The sequence below is a fragment of the Periplaneta americana genome, chromosome 7, assembly GCF_040183065.1.
Source record: "Periplaneta americana isolate PAMFEO1 chromosome 7, P.americana_PAMFEO1_priV1, whole genome shotgun sequence".
Taxonomy (NCBI): Eukaryota; Metazoa; Arthropoda; class Insecta; order Blattodea; family Blattidae; genus Periplaneta; species Periplaneta americana.
This window is the reverse complement of record NC_091123.1, coordinates 151,299,033-151,317,258: the sequence shown is the minus strand read 5'-3', so window position 1 is coordinate 151,317,258 and position 18,226 is coordinate 151,299,033. Positions and strand designations below refer to the sequence as shown.

Here is an 18,226-nt window from a genome sequence, read left to right as displayed (position 1 = left end):
TGGTGTCACCAGAAAAGAACTGACCTGCACGTATCAACTTAATCAAAATAGATAATTCCAAAAGTGTATCCTCTTCTTGCAGTTCATTCACAGTAACAAAATACTGCACTAACCTGCTGGAACTGGTTCTGCTGTTGCTGCTGCTGTTGCTGGGTGGCATGGGGTGGTGGAGGACCCTGTCCTCCGCCTGGACCTGCTCCTGCACGGCCATAGGGAGGTGCTGCCTGGGGCTGACCCTGTCCCTGCTGTCCCATAGGACCACCCATCGTAGGCATTGTGACATTAGGAGCCTGAACCTGTGGAACAAAACAACATTCAATACCAGTACAGTGTCTAGTCCATTGAAAAGTTGGTTACTTCATATTAATGCCTGCAGCAAGTAAAGGTCTGTTGCACAACTGACCTGCAATTGACAATTGACATGTGGGGAGGGAGTTGTAGGAATTCTTTCCAAATTGTACGATTTTTGGCACATAGAGTCACATACCTTGAGCTCTTCACTCCAGAAGAACAATCTGTTTTGGGCTTTAAGAATTAATGTTTCCTTGTTCTAAATGTTGCATATGTGGGACTTAGATAAGATTTGTACAAAATCTTACTTGCTTAGAGCCAAAGCTCTGTGATGTATTACATTTCAAACTCCAATGCAGAAGATATTACTTACTTACTTACTGGCTTTTAAGGAACCCGGAGGTTCATTGCCACCCTAACATAAGCCCGCCATTGGTCCCTATCCTGAGCAAGATTAATCCAGTCCCTACCATCATATCCCACCTCCCTCAAATCCATTTTAATATCTTCCCATCTACGTCTCGGCCTCCCCAAAGGTCTTTTCCCCTCTGGCCTCCCAACTAACACTCTATATGCATTTCTGGATTCGCCCATATGTGCTACATGCCCAGCCCATCTCAAACGTCTGGATTTAATATTCCTAATTATGTCAGGTGAAGAATACAATGTGTGCAGTTCTGCATTGTGTAACTTTCTCCATTCTCCTGTAACTTCATCCAGCTTAGCCCCAAATATTTTCCTAAGCACCTTATTCTCAAACACCCTTAACCTATGTTCCTCTCTCAGAGTGAGAGTACAAGTTTCACAGCCATACAGAACAACCGGTAATATAACTGTTTTATAAATTCTAACTTTCAGATTTTTTGACAGAAGACTAGATGACAAAAGCTTCTCAACCGAATAATAACACGCATTTCCCATATTTATTCTGCGTTTAATTTCCTCCCTAGTGTCATTTACATTTGTTACTGTTGCTCCAAGATATTTGAATTTTTCCACCTCTTCGAAGGATAAATCTTCAACTTTTATAGTTCCATTTCGTACAATATTCTGGTCACGAGACATAATCATATACTTAGTCTTTTCGGGATTTACTTCCAACCCTATCTCTTTACTTGCTTCAAGTAAAATTTCCGTGTTTTCCCTAATCGTTTGTGGATTTTCTCTTAACATATTCACGTCATACGCATAGACAAGAAGTTGATGTAACCCGTTCAATTCCAAACCCTCTGTGTTATCCTGAACTTTCCTAATGGCATATTCTAGAGCGAAGTTAAAAAGTAAAGGTGATAGTGCATCTCCCTGCTTTAGCCCGCAGTGAATTGGAAAAGCATCAGATAGAAACTGGCCTATACGGACTCTGCTGTAAGTTTCACTAAGACACATTTTAATTAATCAAACTAGTTTCTTGGGAATAATGCAGAAGATATAAAAAAAAAAGCGCACACACGCACGCACACACACACACACACACACACACACACAAAAAAAGGTCCGTTATTTTGGACGGCTTACTCCTAAGGAATAAACCATGCCCTCAAATTATGATAACTTTTCCGTAATTTATTCACAAAATGTTTCACTGTTCCTAAGGCAGTAAAGCTGCGTCTACCTACACGGTTCAATTTTCCTTGCATGTACGCGTGCAATCTGGGAAGAATACTGAAAGAATCAAGTTTAAAACGCACATTCAATTAAGATAATAAATATCAATCTTGCTTGCATTGCTTGAATGCTTAAAGTTGAATCATGCAGATTCTCCTTAACACCGTCATTAAAGAACACAAGATTGGTGGAGGCAAGCATGGTCAGCTTGGAATTTCTACGAATTGCAAAGTATGTCGCGTTTTAATATAGAACACATGTTGCATTTTTATGTTATTACATTTTCATGCGAACCTAATTTTGAACAAAATTAATTTGGAACATATAAATAACGTTTCATATCTCCTGGAGTTTAAAATATGATTGTATAAGTGTAAAAAACATATAAACGAAAAACGTACACTCTTAGACAAAAAAAAAATGACCAGACTCTTCAAGCGTAAATTTGTCTAAGTTCCATTCGGCTGTGCACCTGATACACAAGACTAAAATCAGAGTAGCAAGGACGAAACCAGCGAGATCCAAGAACATACTCTTATATCGGCAAACAACAGTTTGAACGGTGTGTGTGTCATAGCTCTGTGGTAAAACTGTAATAATAATAATGATAATAATAATAATAATAATAATAATAATAATAATGCAACAACCAGAATAATAACAATAATAATATTCATAGTATTACAAACACAATAATAATAATAATAATAATAATAATAATAATAATAATTATTATTATTATTATTATCATCATTATCATCATCATAATATTAATAGTATTGCAAAAACGAGATGAATAAAGTTAAAGACAAAACCAATGTGCTCCAGATATTGACTACACTTGTAAATAGTGCCGTTACATATCTGCTTTGTAATAGCTCCATGGCAACAGTCTAGCTTCTTGTGTAGGCGATTCAAGGTCGTGTACCCGGAAGAATGCAGGCGGTTATAGATGCGGAAGGATTACATACCCGGTATTGAATTTTTTGTCTATTTTGATTTTTGTTTATTGGTCTCTGAGATGTATTTCTTTATTTTGTTTAATACAAAGAAAAGGATGATGTGTGTTTATTCCTATCCGAGAAGGATTTCTTTTACTTAAGGTTTATTTTTGTTTATTTCTATCCGAGAAGATTTCGTTTAGTCTCTTTAAATATAAGATAAAAGGGAAAGGATTGCTATTATGTATCTAACTTGCCCTTTGTAAATATTAACTTTCTGTTAAATATTTCACAATATTGGTTATTATCAGTATACAAGAAGTAAAAAATGAGAATGAAAAAACAAATTATAGACTGAGATTCGAACTCGAAACCTTTCGAATACAAGACCACAATGCTACCGACTACGCTATGCAAGAGAGACGATGACTCTTTAAGAAGCATGTTATATAATCATCATATAGTGGTGGCAGTGGAGTGTTGGAAACATTTACGACAGAAGAAATTCATCCGCGTGTGTATCATGCTCTGACGAATGCACAAAAAGTCTTCCGAATCAGATATAGAATCTGGAGCTCGGTCATTTTTTTTGTCTAAGAGTGTACAACTGAAATAAATTAACATGGAAAGTATAGAAATTTTGCCAAGACTTACTAAAAATATAAATGTGTATGTAAGAAACGTACAAAAGAAGTTTTACTGTATTAGATAGTATTATGGCTAATATTATTATTTATTTATTCAAAACCATTTGTCTTATATACTGCATACAGCAAGAATGCATTGTTAGGATAACCATGGGGTATCACTTATACAGCAAGCAATGCACTGTTACAATATCCCCAAGGACATTAATTCTATTAAGATTCATAGCAGAAAAAATCTCGCGATTCAAGTAAGAAAAATCCCTGAAACTAGATGTAGTAGTCGAGGAGAGGAAAATAAGGAGAAAGAACAAAATTAAAAGGAAAGAGAAGCAGACAGTTATTCAATCATTCATTAAGGTTACAAAAGATATTTAGTTCGTGACACCAGATCATGTTGGTAACAGCAACACTGGGTGAGGAAGATAAACAAGAATCACTTTATCCACCAGTGGCGGCTCATGTTAAGGCACGTGCCCTCCCATTTGTTTTATTTTCCCACAAAAAAAAAAAAAAAAAATCAATTTTTGCTTAAAATTATCCGCTCAAAACTTAATGATTTAAGAGCTTCCATTCAGGTATAAACATACTGTGAAATGTGAATGCCTTCAGCTAACGGTACATCGAGCGAGTGAAATCGTGGAAACATCTGTCTCGGGCACTGTAGTTGTAGTGTCCATCCTTTGCACATGCGCACAACTACTCAGAGTTTCAAGTGCAAGAGAGCGGTGTGAGATAATGGATGCGGGGATTGAGAAGATGAGAGGGGAAGCATCAGCCTGGGCTCAGTGATTCGCGTGGCCATCCTGTGCACATGCGCAAATGGTTTTAAAACGTAAAACGTGGATGAGGAAGGCGTTACGTATAGAAGTATGATGGTAACACTGTCATGGCCCGAAGAACCAATTGAGTTGCCAGCTTAGCTATTCTGTAGCTAGATCTAGTTTTTTTTAGATTAGTTAGTATAATTGCTGTATTTCATATAAGAGGTAATGCTTTACTATGTTTTCCGATTAATTTAGCTATTAAAATTAAACCGTTTAACAATGTTAATATAGAAGTTTAGCTATATTCAAAATTATGGTAGGCTGCTTTTTTTATTAAGAGTGTTGGCAACATTGACAACCGTACGAAATACATGTTATTGGTTCCTGATTTTGTATTTGTAGCGGCAATAATAAAATTCTGAGTGTCATTAAAAATTCTCTTCTTTTCTATTTTAAGTGTGAAATTAGTTATATTAGTGTTTATTGAGTGCTTGTGTATTTGATCATTTCAATATGAATAAAGTTAGTGAACTAATTGGAAGGCAATTAGATTTCGATAACAGAGTTCGCGCCAAGAAAGACTGACAGCATTAGCAATGTTTCAATTAAGAGTAAAATGGTGCGTTTGATTCCAAACTTCAACCAGCGATTTATCGAAGTATTTGTTCGAACTAAGGATCGAAGAATGGACTTCATCTATAAACAGAAAGGTTAGGGTTCAATTAATCCAATATTAGTGTTTTAAGTTGTGCCCCGCCAAATAATTTGGTCACCAGCCATCACTGTTATCCACCAATTTTTAGACTAGACTCAAAAAGAAAAGGAAAATGGAAAAGAGAAGTATAAAAAATAAATACTGTATGCATGCAATAACTGAAGAGTGAAATCCAACAGTCTATCATAACACACCTGCAAATATGGAGGCCTGGCACCTTGTTGTGCTGCTAATGCCCTCTGCTGCTGGGCTGTCATGCCCCCCTGTGGACCCATGTACTCCGCTGGTCCTCCGGCACCTCTAGGTTGCTGGGGTGGCATTGGTCCTCCAGTGCCCATCATGCCTGGTGGCTGCTGCTGGGGTACAAATCCTCCGCCTTGCTGACCTGGGAACCCTCCCATCATACCCTGGCCACCCTGTCCCATCATCTGCTGCTGAGGCACCATCTGTGGACCAGGCTGACCTCCATATCCAGCATAGTTCTGGTTCATGCCTGGGAAGATCCAAGTTTGAAATTAGTGTCATACTTCTTCTTCTTCTTCTTCTTCTTCTTCATCATCATCATCACCACCATCATCATCATCATCACCATCATCATCATCATCATCATCATCGTCATCACCATTATCATCATCATAATCATCATCATCCAGAAGAAGTATTAGGCCACATGACTGTTATGGTCTCAAAGATAAATTTTCACACCATTGCACAGTGGGCCAGACTGAGTAAAAATTGGGACAAAATTGAAAAAATGAACTTTTTTTTACAATACTTTTGACAGTGTATACTCATAGTAGGGATCCTGGTGAGCACTAAACTCATGATGCATCATCGATAACATGTTTTAACAGCTGTGGCTACAGCCTTGAAAGAGAGCTATTGTAGCCAGGCGATAGCACACCAGTCAGTTCTAGGCCGTGCGCTTCAGACAGTGGTGTGTGTTACGTGGTCATATTCGTGAATAAAGAAATAACAATGGCTGAGAATGTCAGAACAAAGGGTAGGTTTTATTAGGAATACATGTAATTTTAATTGGTTTATATAGAGTGTAAATATATGTGATAACTCGGAGGAATGCAATTTAAGCTAATATATTTTAGTTTTCAATATTTAAAGAGGGTTATAAAGTGCGTGTCACTTGATGTTACGAAAATGTTTGTGTCGATGGTTTAAACAGACCCTATAGATTGCAGAAAAGTCGTATTCAGCTGCAGCTACTTGCACTTTTCTGTTTAATGTGCGAAAATTCAGATACCTACGTACAGTATTATTCATTACTATTCCAGATGACTGCTGTTTTTTACATCGTGAAATCATGGAAGTCTTGCTACAAAATAATAATGATAAAACAGCTATTCATGAGTTTGTTATTTCATAATTAGGATTACGTGAAAATTGTCAACAAGATTTTTCTTCAGAACTAAAGAAAAAAAAAATTGTTCATTCTGCAGTAATTTGAATGAAAGATAGCAGAATTGCTACAGAATGAAAAATAAATAGGAAGAAAAATATGGCAGTTCATTGGATCAAGAATTTAAGCTGCTCCCATGTAATAAATTTCATGTTGAACATGTGGCTGGATGTTCATAGTTGTGTAGTCATTCTGGTCATCCAAGAAAATTATTCTCTGAATCATCTCAGAAGACCAAGAGGAGGAAAACTGAACATCTCAGAGAAGCTGCTGATCCTATTGCGCTTGCTCTTGCTACTCAGATAAGTCTGAAGGCTTCTGGCAAAGAGAAGCAGCTAAACTAATGGAAAATGCTGTAAGTACACCAACCCGTGAGGCAAAAATTCCAACTGCATATAACGAGCATAGTGGTTCCTGCAAAAATGTTGCAAAATATAGTGGTGATGACGTTTTAGCCGTTATAATGGATACGGAATTATCTAAGTACCAGTACGCTCTATTGAGACTACAAGCAAAATGTAGAAATGTAGATTTATATCCAGCGTACAATGAAGTTCGAGAAGCAAAGCTGCATTGCTATCCATGTGATATTACTGTGACAGAAATAAGTGCAGAAGTGAAGTTACAGAGTCTGTTAGATCATACAGCCAGACGAATTTATGAAAAGGAGAAAGGAAGAAATTCAGAGTCGGTTTCCAAATGAGATGGGACTTCTTGTGGACAAACCTAAACCAGGAGAGAGTGGAACCTCAAACAACGGGAATACTGCTAGAAGATTCTTCTCAAATCCCGAATTAACATATCCATAACCGGAATAGATAAAGACTTAATTATATGTTTTGCACTTGTTCTTCGAGTAATTTCTAGTGGAAGAGACATTAAAATTGATTCTTTCAATCAATATGCGCTAGAGAATGCAAAATTGTTCATTCAGAAGTATCACTAGTTTAACCTCCCAGCTAGTGTACACAAAATTCTCATCCATGAGTCTCAGATTATTAATTCAGCTCTGCTTCCAATTGCACAGTTATCTGAGGAGGCTCAGGAGGCTCATAATAAAGATATTAAGATATATCGAGAGCCCCATACAAGGAAAAGTTCTCGTAAAAATAAAATGACAGATTTAGTCAACAACCTTCTCATATCTTCCGATCCTCCCATTTCAAATATCAGAAAGTCACATAAAAAACACAAAACTCCCTTGTGGAAGGAAGGATTACAGTTATTGAAAGACTCTAGTGAGGAAGAAGAAGAAAGTGCCATTCATGAAGAAAATGTCAGTAATGAAAATGTAATGATGAGGAATTAGATATTGAATAAAAAAACTATTATGTTGTGAAAGTGCTTTTAACTTAAAGAAAAAGTGAAAACTATTGAATAACTATTGATTTCATGCATCCAAGAAAACAATAGAGACATAAAATAATTTTGTCCCATTTTGAGACGATTCTGGCCCACCGTGCATTGTTGTTGTTTTCTAATGCCAGGCATTTGACAATAAAGTCATTTGACCTCTTGCACTCCAATATTTTTCAAAGATATTATCATGACCAGCCACTGAAGCACAGATTTTGAGATGTTCTGAATCCATTTCTTGATTTGAGTTGCACAATGGACAGTTAGGAGACTGATATATTCCAATTCTATGCAGATGCTTGGCCAAACAGTCATGGCCTGTTGCCAATCTAAATGCAGCTACAGACGAATTGCGTGGTAAATTGGGAATCAACTGTAGATTATGATGCAGAGAGTTCCATTTTTTCCCTTGGGATTGTGTTATCAAATTTTGTTTGTTGAAGTCTAAGTATGTAGATTTAATAAATCTTTTCACTGAGGAATACGTAGATTTAGTAACAGGTCTGTAAGTAGCAGTGCTGCCCTTCTTTGCTAAAGCATCCGCATTCTCGTTTCCTAGGATTCCACAATGGGATGGTATCCATTGGAATACAATTCTTTTATTGAGTGTTATTAGTTGAGAGAGCATTTTATTTATTTCTGCTATTTGAGATGAAGGTGTGTGTCTAGAGACTATTGATAGAATAGCTGCTTTGGAGTCTGACAATATAACTGCATTTTTTAATTTATTGATGTGGCAGAGAAGATTCCTGAGACTTTCACTTATTGCAGTGATTTCTCCATCAAAACTTGTTGTTCCATATCCAAGAGATCTATAAGTGAGAAGAGACAGCACGTAACACCTGCACCTTGTTCCCTGGAGATCAAGGATCCATCGGTGTATAAATGAAGCCAATTTTGTGGAGGGTACCAATATTAATTGTCTCTAAAGACAATTGTTTCATTATTTCAGTGTTTACTTCTGATTTCAGTATTTCTTCTATTAAATTTAGATTATATTCTATATTTAATAGTGTTAAAGGGTTTGATTTAATTTGTAAGTTTTCTTTTAAATTCGGGACGTTGATTTTCTGTTTTAATTCTTGAACCATGGATATGAAACTTCTTTGAGTTTTTAATCTACGGAGAGGACTGTATGAATGCCAATTCTTTCCTGGTAATCTGATAAGTTTTTCATATTGAATCAGTGCTTTTTCTTCTATTATCATTTTGATGCTGTTAATATTAGTGAGGAATCTCATAGAATCTATCGGAGTTGTTTTGATTCCACCAGTGATGAGCCTGAGAGCTTGGTTTTGAACACGTTCTATTTCATTTATGAAAGGTGAAGTAATTAAAATTTCTCCGCAGTACTTCAGCACTGGCTGTATAAACATTTTTTCACACCATTGTTTCCTTGGACGACCCAGTGTTTTCTTCCCGTGTGGCTGATAGTGGAGCATGGCTTTTGGTATTCTATGGGATCACATATGTCGTAGATGGTTCATCCAGTTAGTCTTATATTGCTCTATATATTGCAGAACAGATTGAATGGATAGTTCTGCCACTATATCTTCATTACAATTGTGGTTCCATCTTGTATATCCTGCTGTTCATCGCATTAACCTCATTTCATTAACTGTTATTCTGCTTTCGTCTTTTTTCTAACTGTCCATACCTCACTTCCATAAAAAAGTACAGGGTTTGCCACGTTGTTGTACAGGCGTATTCTAGTATCCTCTGTACTAGGGAAGATTAATTATACTTATGCTGTTAATGATTCTCATTGTTTTAAAATATTTTAAAATTTTGTCCATTATATCTAATTCATCATAAAATGATGGTCCATAACCAAGATACATAAAATAATTCACTCTTTCCAAAATTTTATTTTCTAAACATATCTTACTAGCAGCAGAGTGCTTTCTACAAAAGGCCATAATTTTGCTTTTTCAATATTTATTTCCATAACATATTTTTTCATCAATATTTGAATTATGATATCATCTTTTGAAATTCAAAAAAATCATCTCGCAAATTCTTAAAAGATTCGCTGCAGATTATATAGTTTCATTTATACCACTCAGAAGGCCTTAATTAAGAATATGCTAATTTTAAATAAAATCTTTTATTTATAAGTATAATTTTATAGTCATCTTCTACGATTTTATTTTATAATTGATAATCAATGGTGCTTAATTATTACATTTTATTTTTATAACAATATTCATATTTAATTGATTATATTTGTTTGCTATTAATTTCCGGATCCTCGTGGTCATCCTTAATTAAGGCCGGACGAGTTTATTTCTCTCTCTCTCTCTCTCTCTCTCTCTCCCCTCTATGATATATATTTGTCAAACAAAAAAGGTGGTCAGAGCGTGGTGCCGACCACACCACCTCATTCTAGTGCCGAGGTCATGGAAAGCATGGGGCTCTACCTCCATGCCCCCCAAGTGCCTTCATGGCATGTTACGGGGATACCTTTACTTTTACCTTTTTACTCTTTACATGTAATGGTGGACCTCACATTTTTGTATACAATGCCACCATTACCATTTGTTCCATTTACATGGACTGACAGAACAGTTGGAGCCACTTACCCTGCTGCATGCCAGTGTACATGGGACCAGCCTGTTGCTGGGAGAACATCCCCTGTTGGGGAGGTGGCTGCATGCCTGGTCCCACATGCTGTGCTCGGAGCTGCTGCCTATAATGCAATAAACAAACACATTACGAACAAGCCAAGATTAAATCGTATTTACTTCAAAACCCTGACTATAAATGGAGGCGTGCTGTCTTCATGCATGACTATGTATATGAACTTCAATTGCGCTGTCAGCTAACAGCTTTGGAGGCCTGAGTTAATATGAACAGATTTAATGTTTAGAGTTGTCATACACGAAGAAAGAGACATCACAACTAAGCTGATTCCGTGCAGGGCCAAGATTGGACAGAATAATAATAATAATAATAATAATAATAATAATGATAAACTGAAATAAGAGAGAGGAAACGCGGCACATACACACAAGCAGACATAAAAAAAAAACTCACACATGCACAACTGTACAACATTATAAATGGGGTGACACATATTTCCTTATTACATGTTTTAGTGTTTTGCAACAATTTGGTTCCTCCTTCATGTTATGAATGGTAGTATTGTTCATAGTTTATTATACTGAACTACTAGTATTATTCAGAAGTTATACTTAAATTAAATTTAATATGGACCTAAATTAGAAAATGAACTTTTGTTTCCTAGATTACACACAAAAAACATTTTCTTTAATCCCAAAATTAAGACAGAGGCCCCTAAAGCAAGAAAGAACACAACATAAAACATAAGTCGTACCTTCAACCCAAAGGTGATGGACCGGTTTATTAGGCTACTATAAATTAATTGCATGAGGGTTTGGGGACGAAGTCCCCAACAGGGGATTTTAGGGGGCGGAGCCCCCTAAAACAAGAAAGAACACATTATAAAAATGTAACTCGTACCTTCAACTCAAATGTGATGGACCGGTTAATTACTATAAATTAATTGCACGAAGGTTTGGGGACCAAGTCCCCAACAGGGGTTTTTAGGGGGCGGAGCCCCCTAAAACAAGAAAGAACACATTATAAAATGTAACTCGTACCTTCAACCCAAAGGTGATGGACCGGTTTATTAGGCTACTATAAATTAATTGCATGAATGTTTGGGGGCCAAGTCCCCAACAGGGGTTTTTAGGGGGCGGAGCCCCCTAAAACAAGAAAGAACACATTATAAAATGTAACTCGTAAATTCAACCCAAAGGTGATGGACTGGTTAATTTTATTTTTTTTTTTAATTTCAGTAGGTTATTTTACGACACTTTATCAACATCTAGGTTATTTAGCGTCTGAATGAGATGAAGATGATAATGCCGGTGAAATGAGTCCGGGGTCCAACACCTAAAGTTACCCAGCATTTGCTCATATTGGGTTGAGGGAAAACCCCGGAAAAAACCTCAACCAGGTAAGTTGCCCCGATCGGGAATCGAACCCAGGCCACCTGGTTTTGCGGCCAGACGCGCTAGCCGTTACTCCACAGGTGTGGACTGGACCGGTTAATTATTATAAATTAATTGCATGAGGGTTTGGGGACCAAGTCCCCAACAGGGATTTTTAAGGGGCGGAGCCCCCTAAAACAAGAAAGAACACATTATAAAATGTAACTCGTACCTTCAACTCAAATGTGATGGACCGGTTAATTACTATAAATTAATTGCACGAAGGTTTGGGGACCAAGTCCCCAACAGGGGTTTTTAGGGGGCTCCGCCCCCTAAAACAAGAAAGAATACATTATAAAATGTAACTCGTACCTTCAACCCAAAGGTGATAGACCGGTTAATTACTATAAATTAATTGCACGAAGGTTTGGGGGCCAAGTCCCCAAGGGGGGTTTTAGGGGGCGTAAAGCAAGAAAGAACACATCATAAAATATAACTCGTACCTTCAACCCAAAGGTGATGGACCGGTTTATTAGGCTACTATAAATTAATTGCATGAGGGTTTGGGGACTAAGTCCCCAACAGGGATTTTTAGGGGGCAGAGCCCCCTAAAACAAGAAAGAACACATTATAAAATGTAACTCGTACCTTCAACCCAAAGGTGATAATATAATAATATAATTATGTTGTACGTAGCAAGATCGATTATTCAATTGATAGGATATTTTATGAGGTTGTCACGACTGAGATATCTATTGTCAATTGCTTTTATTTGTCAGAAGGCCTTGACTGACGGGTATATAAGGACTGGCGCTCTTAGAGGTGGAGGTCGGGGTTTGGGATGGCCCACAAGCAACAAGTTATTCTAAATATGTTAAACATAAAAACGACCTATGTAATGAGTACCGGGTACTAGGAAATTACCTTTATTTATTTACTTAAAAGTAACAAACTATCAGTGTCGTGCACCACTATGTGTTATGAGGAAATAACTAAATGTCTTATTATACCTGTACTCTTTCTAATTAATTTATTGGAGTGGAGATTTGTAAGAAAACAGGAATTAATGTAGGTAAGACGTAAGCGTGAAAACCATTTCTGACAACTCCAGTTGTTATTCTGAGCACCACTCGTGGGGTCATGGCTGAACGCGAAAACATCCATGGAGTAAAATATGTATTCAAATATTAACCTACACCGGTATGCAATTTATTTACACTGATGCTATAATTAATGTGTCACCTTCAAACATTTTCTATATCCTATTTATTTATACTGATGTATAATAATTAATGTGCGACCTACCTATTTCTTTGAAGACAAAACTAAACTTTCTATAATTTATTTTATGTAATCACTGTTTGCATATTAACAGACAGTCAATTTAATAAACTAGTCCGCAAACAAACCTCAAATGATATGTACATTTTTTAATACACAGTAATAAAACTAAATAGGTATATTATATTCAAATATTTTGTGCATGTATAATGTCTCCAGCATAATACAACTAGCACAAAATAGCAACAATATTGAATCATATAATATACATCCATATCCAAAATTATTTACTTTTTATTACTTGGTTTACATTTTCCGAATTTACAAAATAAACTTTAATTCAATTTTGAAATTAAATTAAACAATTGAGTAAGGGACAAACTAGAAATTAGCAACAAAACTAAAGGATGCGAAATATTCTCTACAGCTCTACACGAAATAAAATATTTCTTCCAACGATTTAGATTCTGGAAAAGTCCCCATGACACTTATAATGTTCCCTCGTTGAATGGCAATACTAATTCTTTGGCGGAGGAAAGCCATAGAGCGAGAGTCACCATTAAGTGCTGATAAATACTTGCCGATATCAGAAGTTAACAACTTCGCCTCGGAACACCATGGGCCCATAGATTCTACGGCGAAAACGACAAAATTATATCTATCCAGAAGATCGAGATACTTATTGCATTTAATTGTAACAGCAGATGCAGCGGCTGACCCAGCGAGTTTGGAAGTTTTGGGCAAATAAGAAGAAGCGAAGGTGTTATAACAAGTGGCATCCCATAAAAGTGATTTGCCTTTGGACCATGGTGTTAAAGTTAAGCCATCTGGACGTTTGCCATCAAAACGATTTATGCCAATAGGTTCTAGAATGGTAAGAAAACCAGCGGAAATTAGGGCCCTTTTAATGATGTCGTTTATCATGACGTGTCTGGAAAATCGTCCAGAATTTTTGAGGCAACTTAATCCATGGAGGCCAGAAGAATCGACATCTGCACCACAAATACATTTGTGTGGAAAACAAATTTTAACACCAAGCCTTAAGGCAATAGCAATCTTAAAGGACGTATTATCCATTAAGGTGCCTATGTTGGAAGAAGGTAAGGCTTGAAGTCAGCATCCTGATTCTTTTTCTCGTAAAGCAAGAAAATGGCTCTGTCAAAATCTGAGGAGGAAGATGCAAAAAGGCTGTCAAAAGTTTTGGAAGCAAGACCACAATCCCAGCATTTTTGAGACTCTGGACTGTTTGGAAGATCCACAATGTGAGTAACGGAGGACCATTGTTCAAAAGCCTCAGACATATGAAGGATTCTGATTTCATCACTGTGACTAGAGAGAGTAGATTTGACGAAATTCAGAGCTCCATGAGCCGAGGCTAAAAACGCAGGCACACAAATATCGCTAACATTGCAAATGCCAAGACCACCAAACGAAATAGGCAAAGTAGCGAAAGACCAAGAATGATTGTCAAGTTGGATATTAAGAATAGATTCCAAACAATCCCGCAAAATACAATCAGCCTCTAGAAGAAGAGAGGGAAATAACCAGAGAGGGGTAGTGCGAAGGAAGTATGTTAGGCGAGGTATATGAAAGCAATTTTTTAAAAGGAAATATGCTGTATGAGTGCAAAGAGATTGTAGGCCAATAAATAAATGTTTCACAGTATCTAATTTATCACGCATAACAACTTCCACAGCTGGCAGTAATATTGGGGAACCAAGGAGTGTCAAAGTGGAAGGGGATGAAAGTCGAATTCCAGGAGTGAGAGCATTAAAAGTTGTAAATACAGTATCATCCTGTGAGGAGCAAAAATGTAACTCGCATTTATCCGGGTTTAACTCAAGACAAATAGGATGACAAGAATTAATAAGTGTTGAAAGGTCAGATAAGACAATATCCGGAGGACCACCTAAAATGCCATCATCCAAATAGAAGAGATTCAAAGGACTGTACTACGGATTGAAGAGTAAGACTGAAAAGAAGGGGACCGAGAGGGTGCCTTGTTGAACGCCTGTTTGAGAGGAGATTATATCAAGATTATAATACAAGTTGGAAGGTTCCCAATAGGCTTGCCATACAAAAGCATATAATTGGGGGACACAATTTTGAACGATTTCGAGCATAGAATCGCGTTCTATACAGTTAAAGGCGTTTCTGAAATCAAGCTTTAATAGAACATTGTTATTGTTTTTATTTATGTCTACAAAAGTTCGCACTGTGTGGATAATAGATTTGCATCCTTTAGCAACGCCAAAAACAAGCTGGTGAGGAAGTAATAAAGTACTAGCTGATTCTTTGACAGAAATGCAGGCGATTTTGGAAGTTAGTTGACGAATAGTGTTCCCAATTGCAATGGGTCGTATTCCGCCATCCTTCATATTAATGGCTAACAGAGAGGTCCCGTATAAATGTGGGCAAATATGGCTGTTGACATTGCCTGATAGCATGAAATTAACTAATTGAGTAATAGATTGAAGGAGACGACGTCCAGAATCATCTGCAGATTTAGATGTGAGGTCCTTATAATGTTGAGGTCGGATGCCGTCAATACCAGACGCAGAACCAGTGGGAAAACTATGTATAGCTTTAAGAACCATGTCTTAAGAGACAGTCAACATAACATCTGACCCAGAAGGCGGAACGGGAAAGGAAAGAGGCCGTGAAGGTGGAGGATGTTTCAATTTTAAGGCTTCGTATGTAGCACTTGAAGCTTTGGCTATGCCATAATCAGATGAAAGGACTTGAACAGCTCCACGGATATCACCATCAGCTACCTTAGTTTCAACTAGACGAGAAGTAGAGAGAGAAAATTTATGTTTATAGGGTGTAGATTCCAGTGAGAATGTCTCAATGTTCGCTTTAATTTTTGAGATCAAAGATTTATTCGACTTCCGATTTTCTTTCACAGGAACTTTGAGAGCAATATATGCAAAGAGGAATAATTGATGCCAAGATGGTCAGAATTGAGAGAGACACATTTATCCATAATTTGTGCTAATTTATCAGCCACGAAACAATGTGTACCTTTAGGAATTCGATGTAAAATGGGGATATTATTCTTACATCTTGAGAGCGTTAAAAAGAAAGTGTCTTCAGAAGAAGTATCGGAAAGGTGCTGAGAAAGGGGAGAGACATTAGAATGGACTTTGGTGGTATGAATGCGTAGTCCCTACAGACCCTTGTAAAATTTATCAGTGTTGTCAGAACATAGAGAGCAAGATAAAAGGTCGTCAGTATGGGTTGAAAAATTATGAGTAGTATCCGGTAAGTTATTACAAGAAGGACAAATCAATAAAGAATTAGACTCACTATGTAGCTGTACTTCTTCATCAGATAAGCATACACAATCACCATGAAACCAGGATTGACATTCAGAACAAAATATAAAAGTACCCTTAGAAGACGAATCAGAAGTGCCACAGAGGGAGCAGATGAGAAAATCACTGGAAATCATAAGCACATGAATAAAATATAGCGTTGCTAACGAAAATCAACCAACATTGATGGCATGATAAAATGACCATAAAACAAGAATGAGATAAAATAGAATTCACTAACACTGCGACTACACAATTAATCAGTTCTCATCAAGTAGAAACAAGTTTTAGTCCATTAAACAAATAATTCTTCTATTCCTAGAGGAGAAACACACGACCACAACCACACATTTGAAGCACTATGGATACCGTTGTAAACAGTTATCTCACATGCCATATGAAAATCAGTCCAAATATTCATAAATATGTTAAAACAAGATATACTAACATTTCCACAACAAGATGAACCAATTCTCATCAAGTAGGAAACACGTTTTAGTCCATTCAAATAATTCTTCTACTCCTAGAGCAGAAACAACACATTGAAGCACTATGGATACCGTTGTAAACAGTTATCTCACATGCCGTATGAAAATCAGTCCAAATATTCATAAATATGTTAAAACAAGATATACTAACACTTCCACAACAAGATGAACCAGTCCTCATCAAGTAGGAAACACGTTTTAGTCCATTAAACAAATAATTCTTCTACTCCCAGAGCAGAAACCACAAATTTGAAGCACTATGGATACAACATTTTCACAATTGTTGCCGAATAATAACAAATGAATAACATCTATTGACAAATACGAATAATAACAAATGAATGACACCTATCGACAAATGACAAACTTCGATCACACATGAAAATGTTAGTGCCCAAAAGCAAACTATTTATTTAAATTAAAAATTATTAATAATAATTTATTTTTTAAGATCAGTCAAAAAATAGTATGTAGTACATGTTTTAAGTGCATAAGAGGATCTCAGAAAAAGAGAAAACGAGAAATTTCCTCGAGTCTGTTATAATGCACTTACCACACTTGTATTGCAATATACTATAAAGCAACTAATAATAATAATAATAATAATAATAATAATAATAATAATAATAATAATAATAATAACTTACCCTCAAACTTTTCGTAATTCAGAGATGAAGGAATGTAACATATTTAATTAATTTATAATAATCATGATGGTAGTAACTATTACTTTATTTTGTTTCAAAATTGCTGTTCAATATTATCTTTTTTGTTTCAGTTAAATGTTTATGAAATAAGGATAATAATTATTTGCGTTTTCAATCAGTGCCATTACACAGGCAGTAGTTATCACATTCCAAGTACACTGTTAAACAAAAGGCTAGAACATAAGGCTTCGATTTATTTTAAAAAGGAGTTTAGAACAGGTTTTCGAAAATAATCCTGATTCCAACCAATATTACATAATTTTTCTGTTATTGTTGTTATTATTATTGTTGTCATTATTATTATTATTCATTTACTTACAAATGGCTTTTAAGGAACCCGGAGTTCATTGCCGCCCTCACATAAAGCCTACCATCAGTCCCTATCCTGAGATAGATTAATCCAGTCTCTACAATCATATTCCACCTCCCTCAAATCCATTAATTATCCTTCCATCTACGTCTCGGCCTCCCCAAAAATCTTTTTCCCGGCCTCCCAACTAACACTCTATATGCATTTCTGGATTCGCCCATACGTGCTACATGTCCTGCTCATCTCAACGTCTGGATTTAATGTTCTTAATTATGTCATGTGAAGAATACAATGCGTGCAGTTCTGTGTTGTGTAACTTCCTCCATTCTCCTGTAACTTCATCCCTCTTAGCCCCAAATATTTTCCTAAGCACCTTATTCTCAAACACCCTTAACCTCTGTTCCTCTCTCAAAGTAAGAGTCCAAGTTTCACAA

General features: G+C 36.4%; 1 protein-coding gene across 11 annotated transcripts in view; it reads right to left on the bottom strand.

Annotated features, from left to right (window-relative positions):
• Nucleotides 1-18,226, bottom strand: part of kto (mediator complex subunit kohtalo) — a 136,835-nt gene that overhangs the window by 15,002 nt on the left and 103,607 nt on the right. For all 11 annotated transcript variants that reach the window (XM_069831619.1, XM_069831617.1, XM_069831618.1 and 8 more), the window contains 3 exons: nucleotides 10,316-10,422; nucleotides 5,158-5,456; nucleotides 114-296 (listed from right to left, as the gene is read on the bottom strand). In XM_069831619.1, the coding sequence (XP_069687720.1) occupies nucleotides 114-296; nucleotides 5,158-5,456; nucleotides 10,316-10,422 (589 nt within the window). The remainder of the gene's footprint in view (nucleotides 1-113; nucleotides 297-5,157; nucleotides 5,457-10,315; nucleotides 10,423-18,226) is intronic.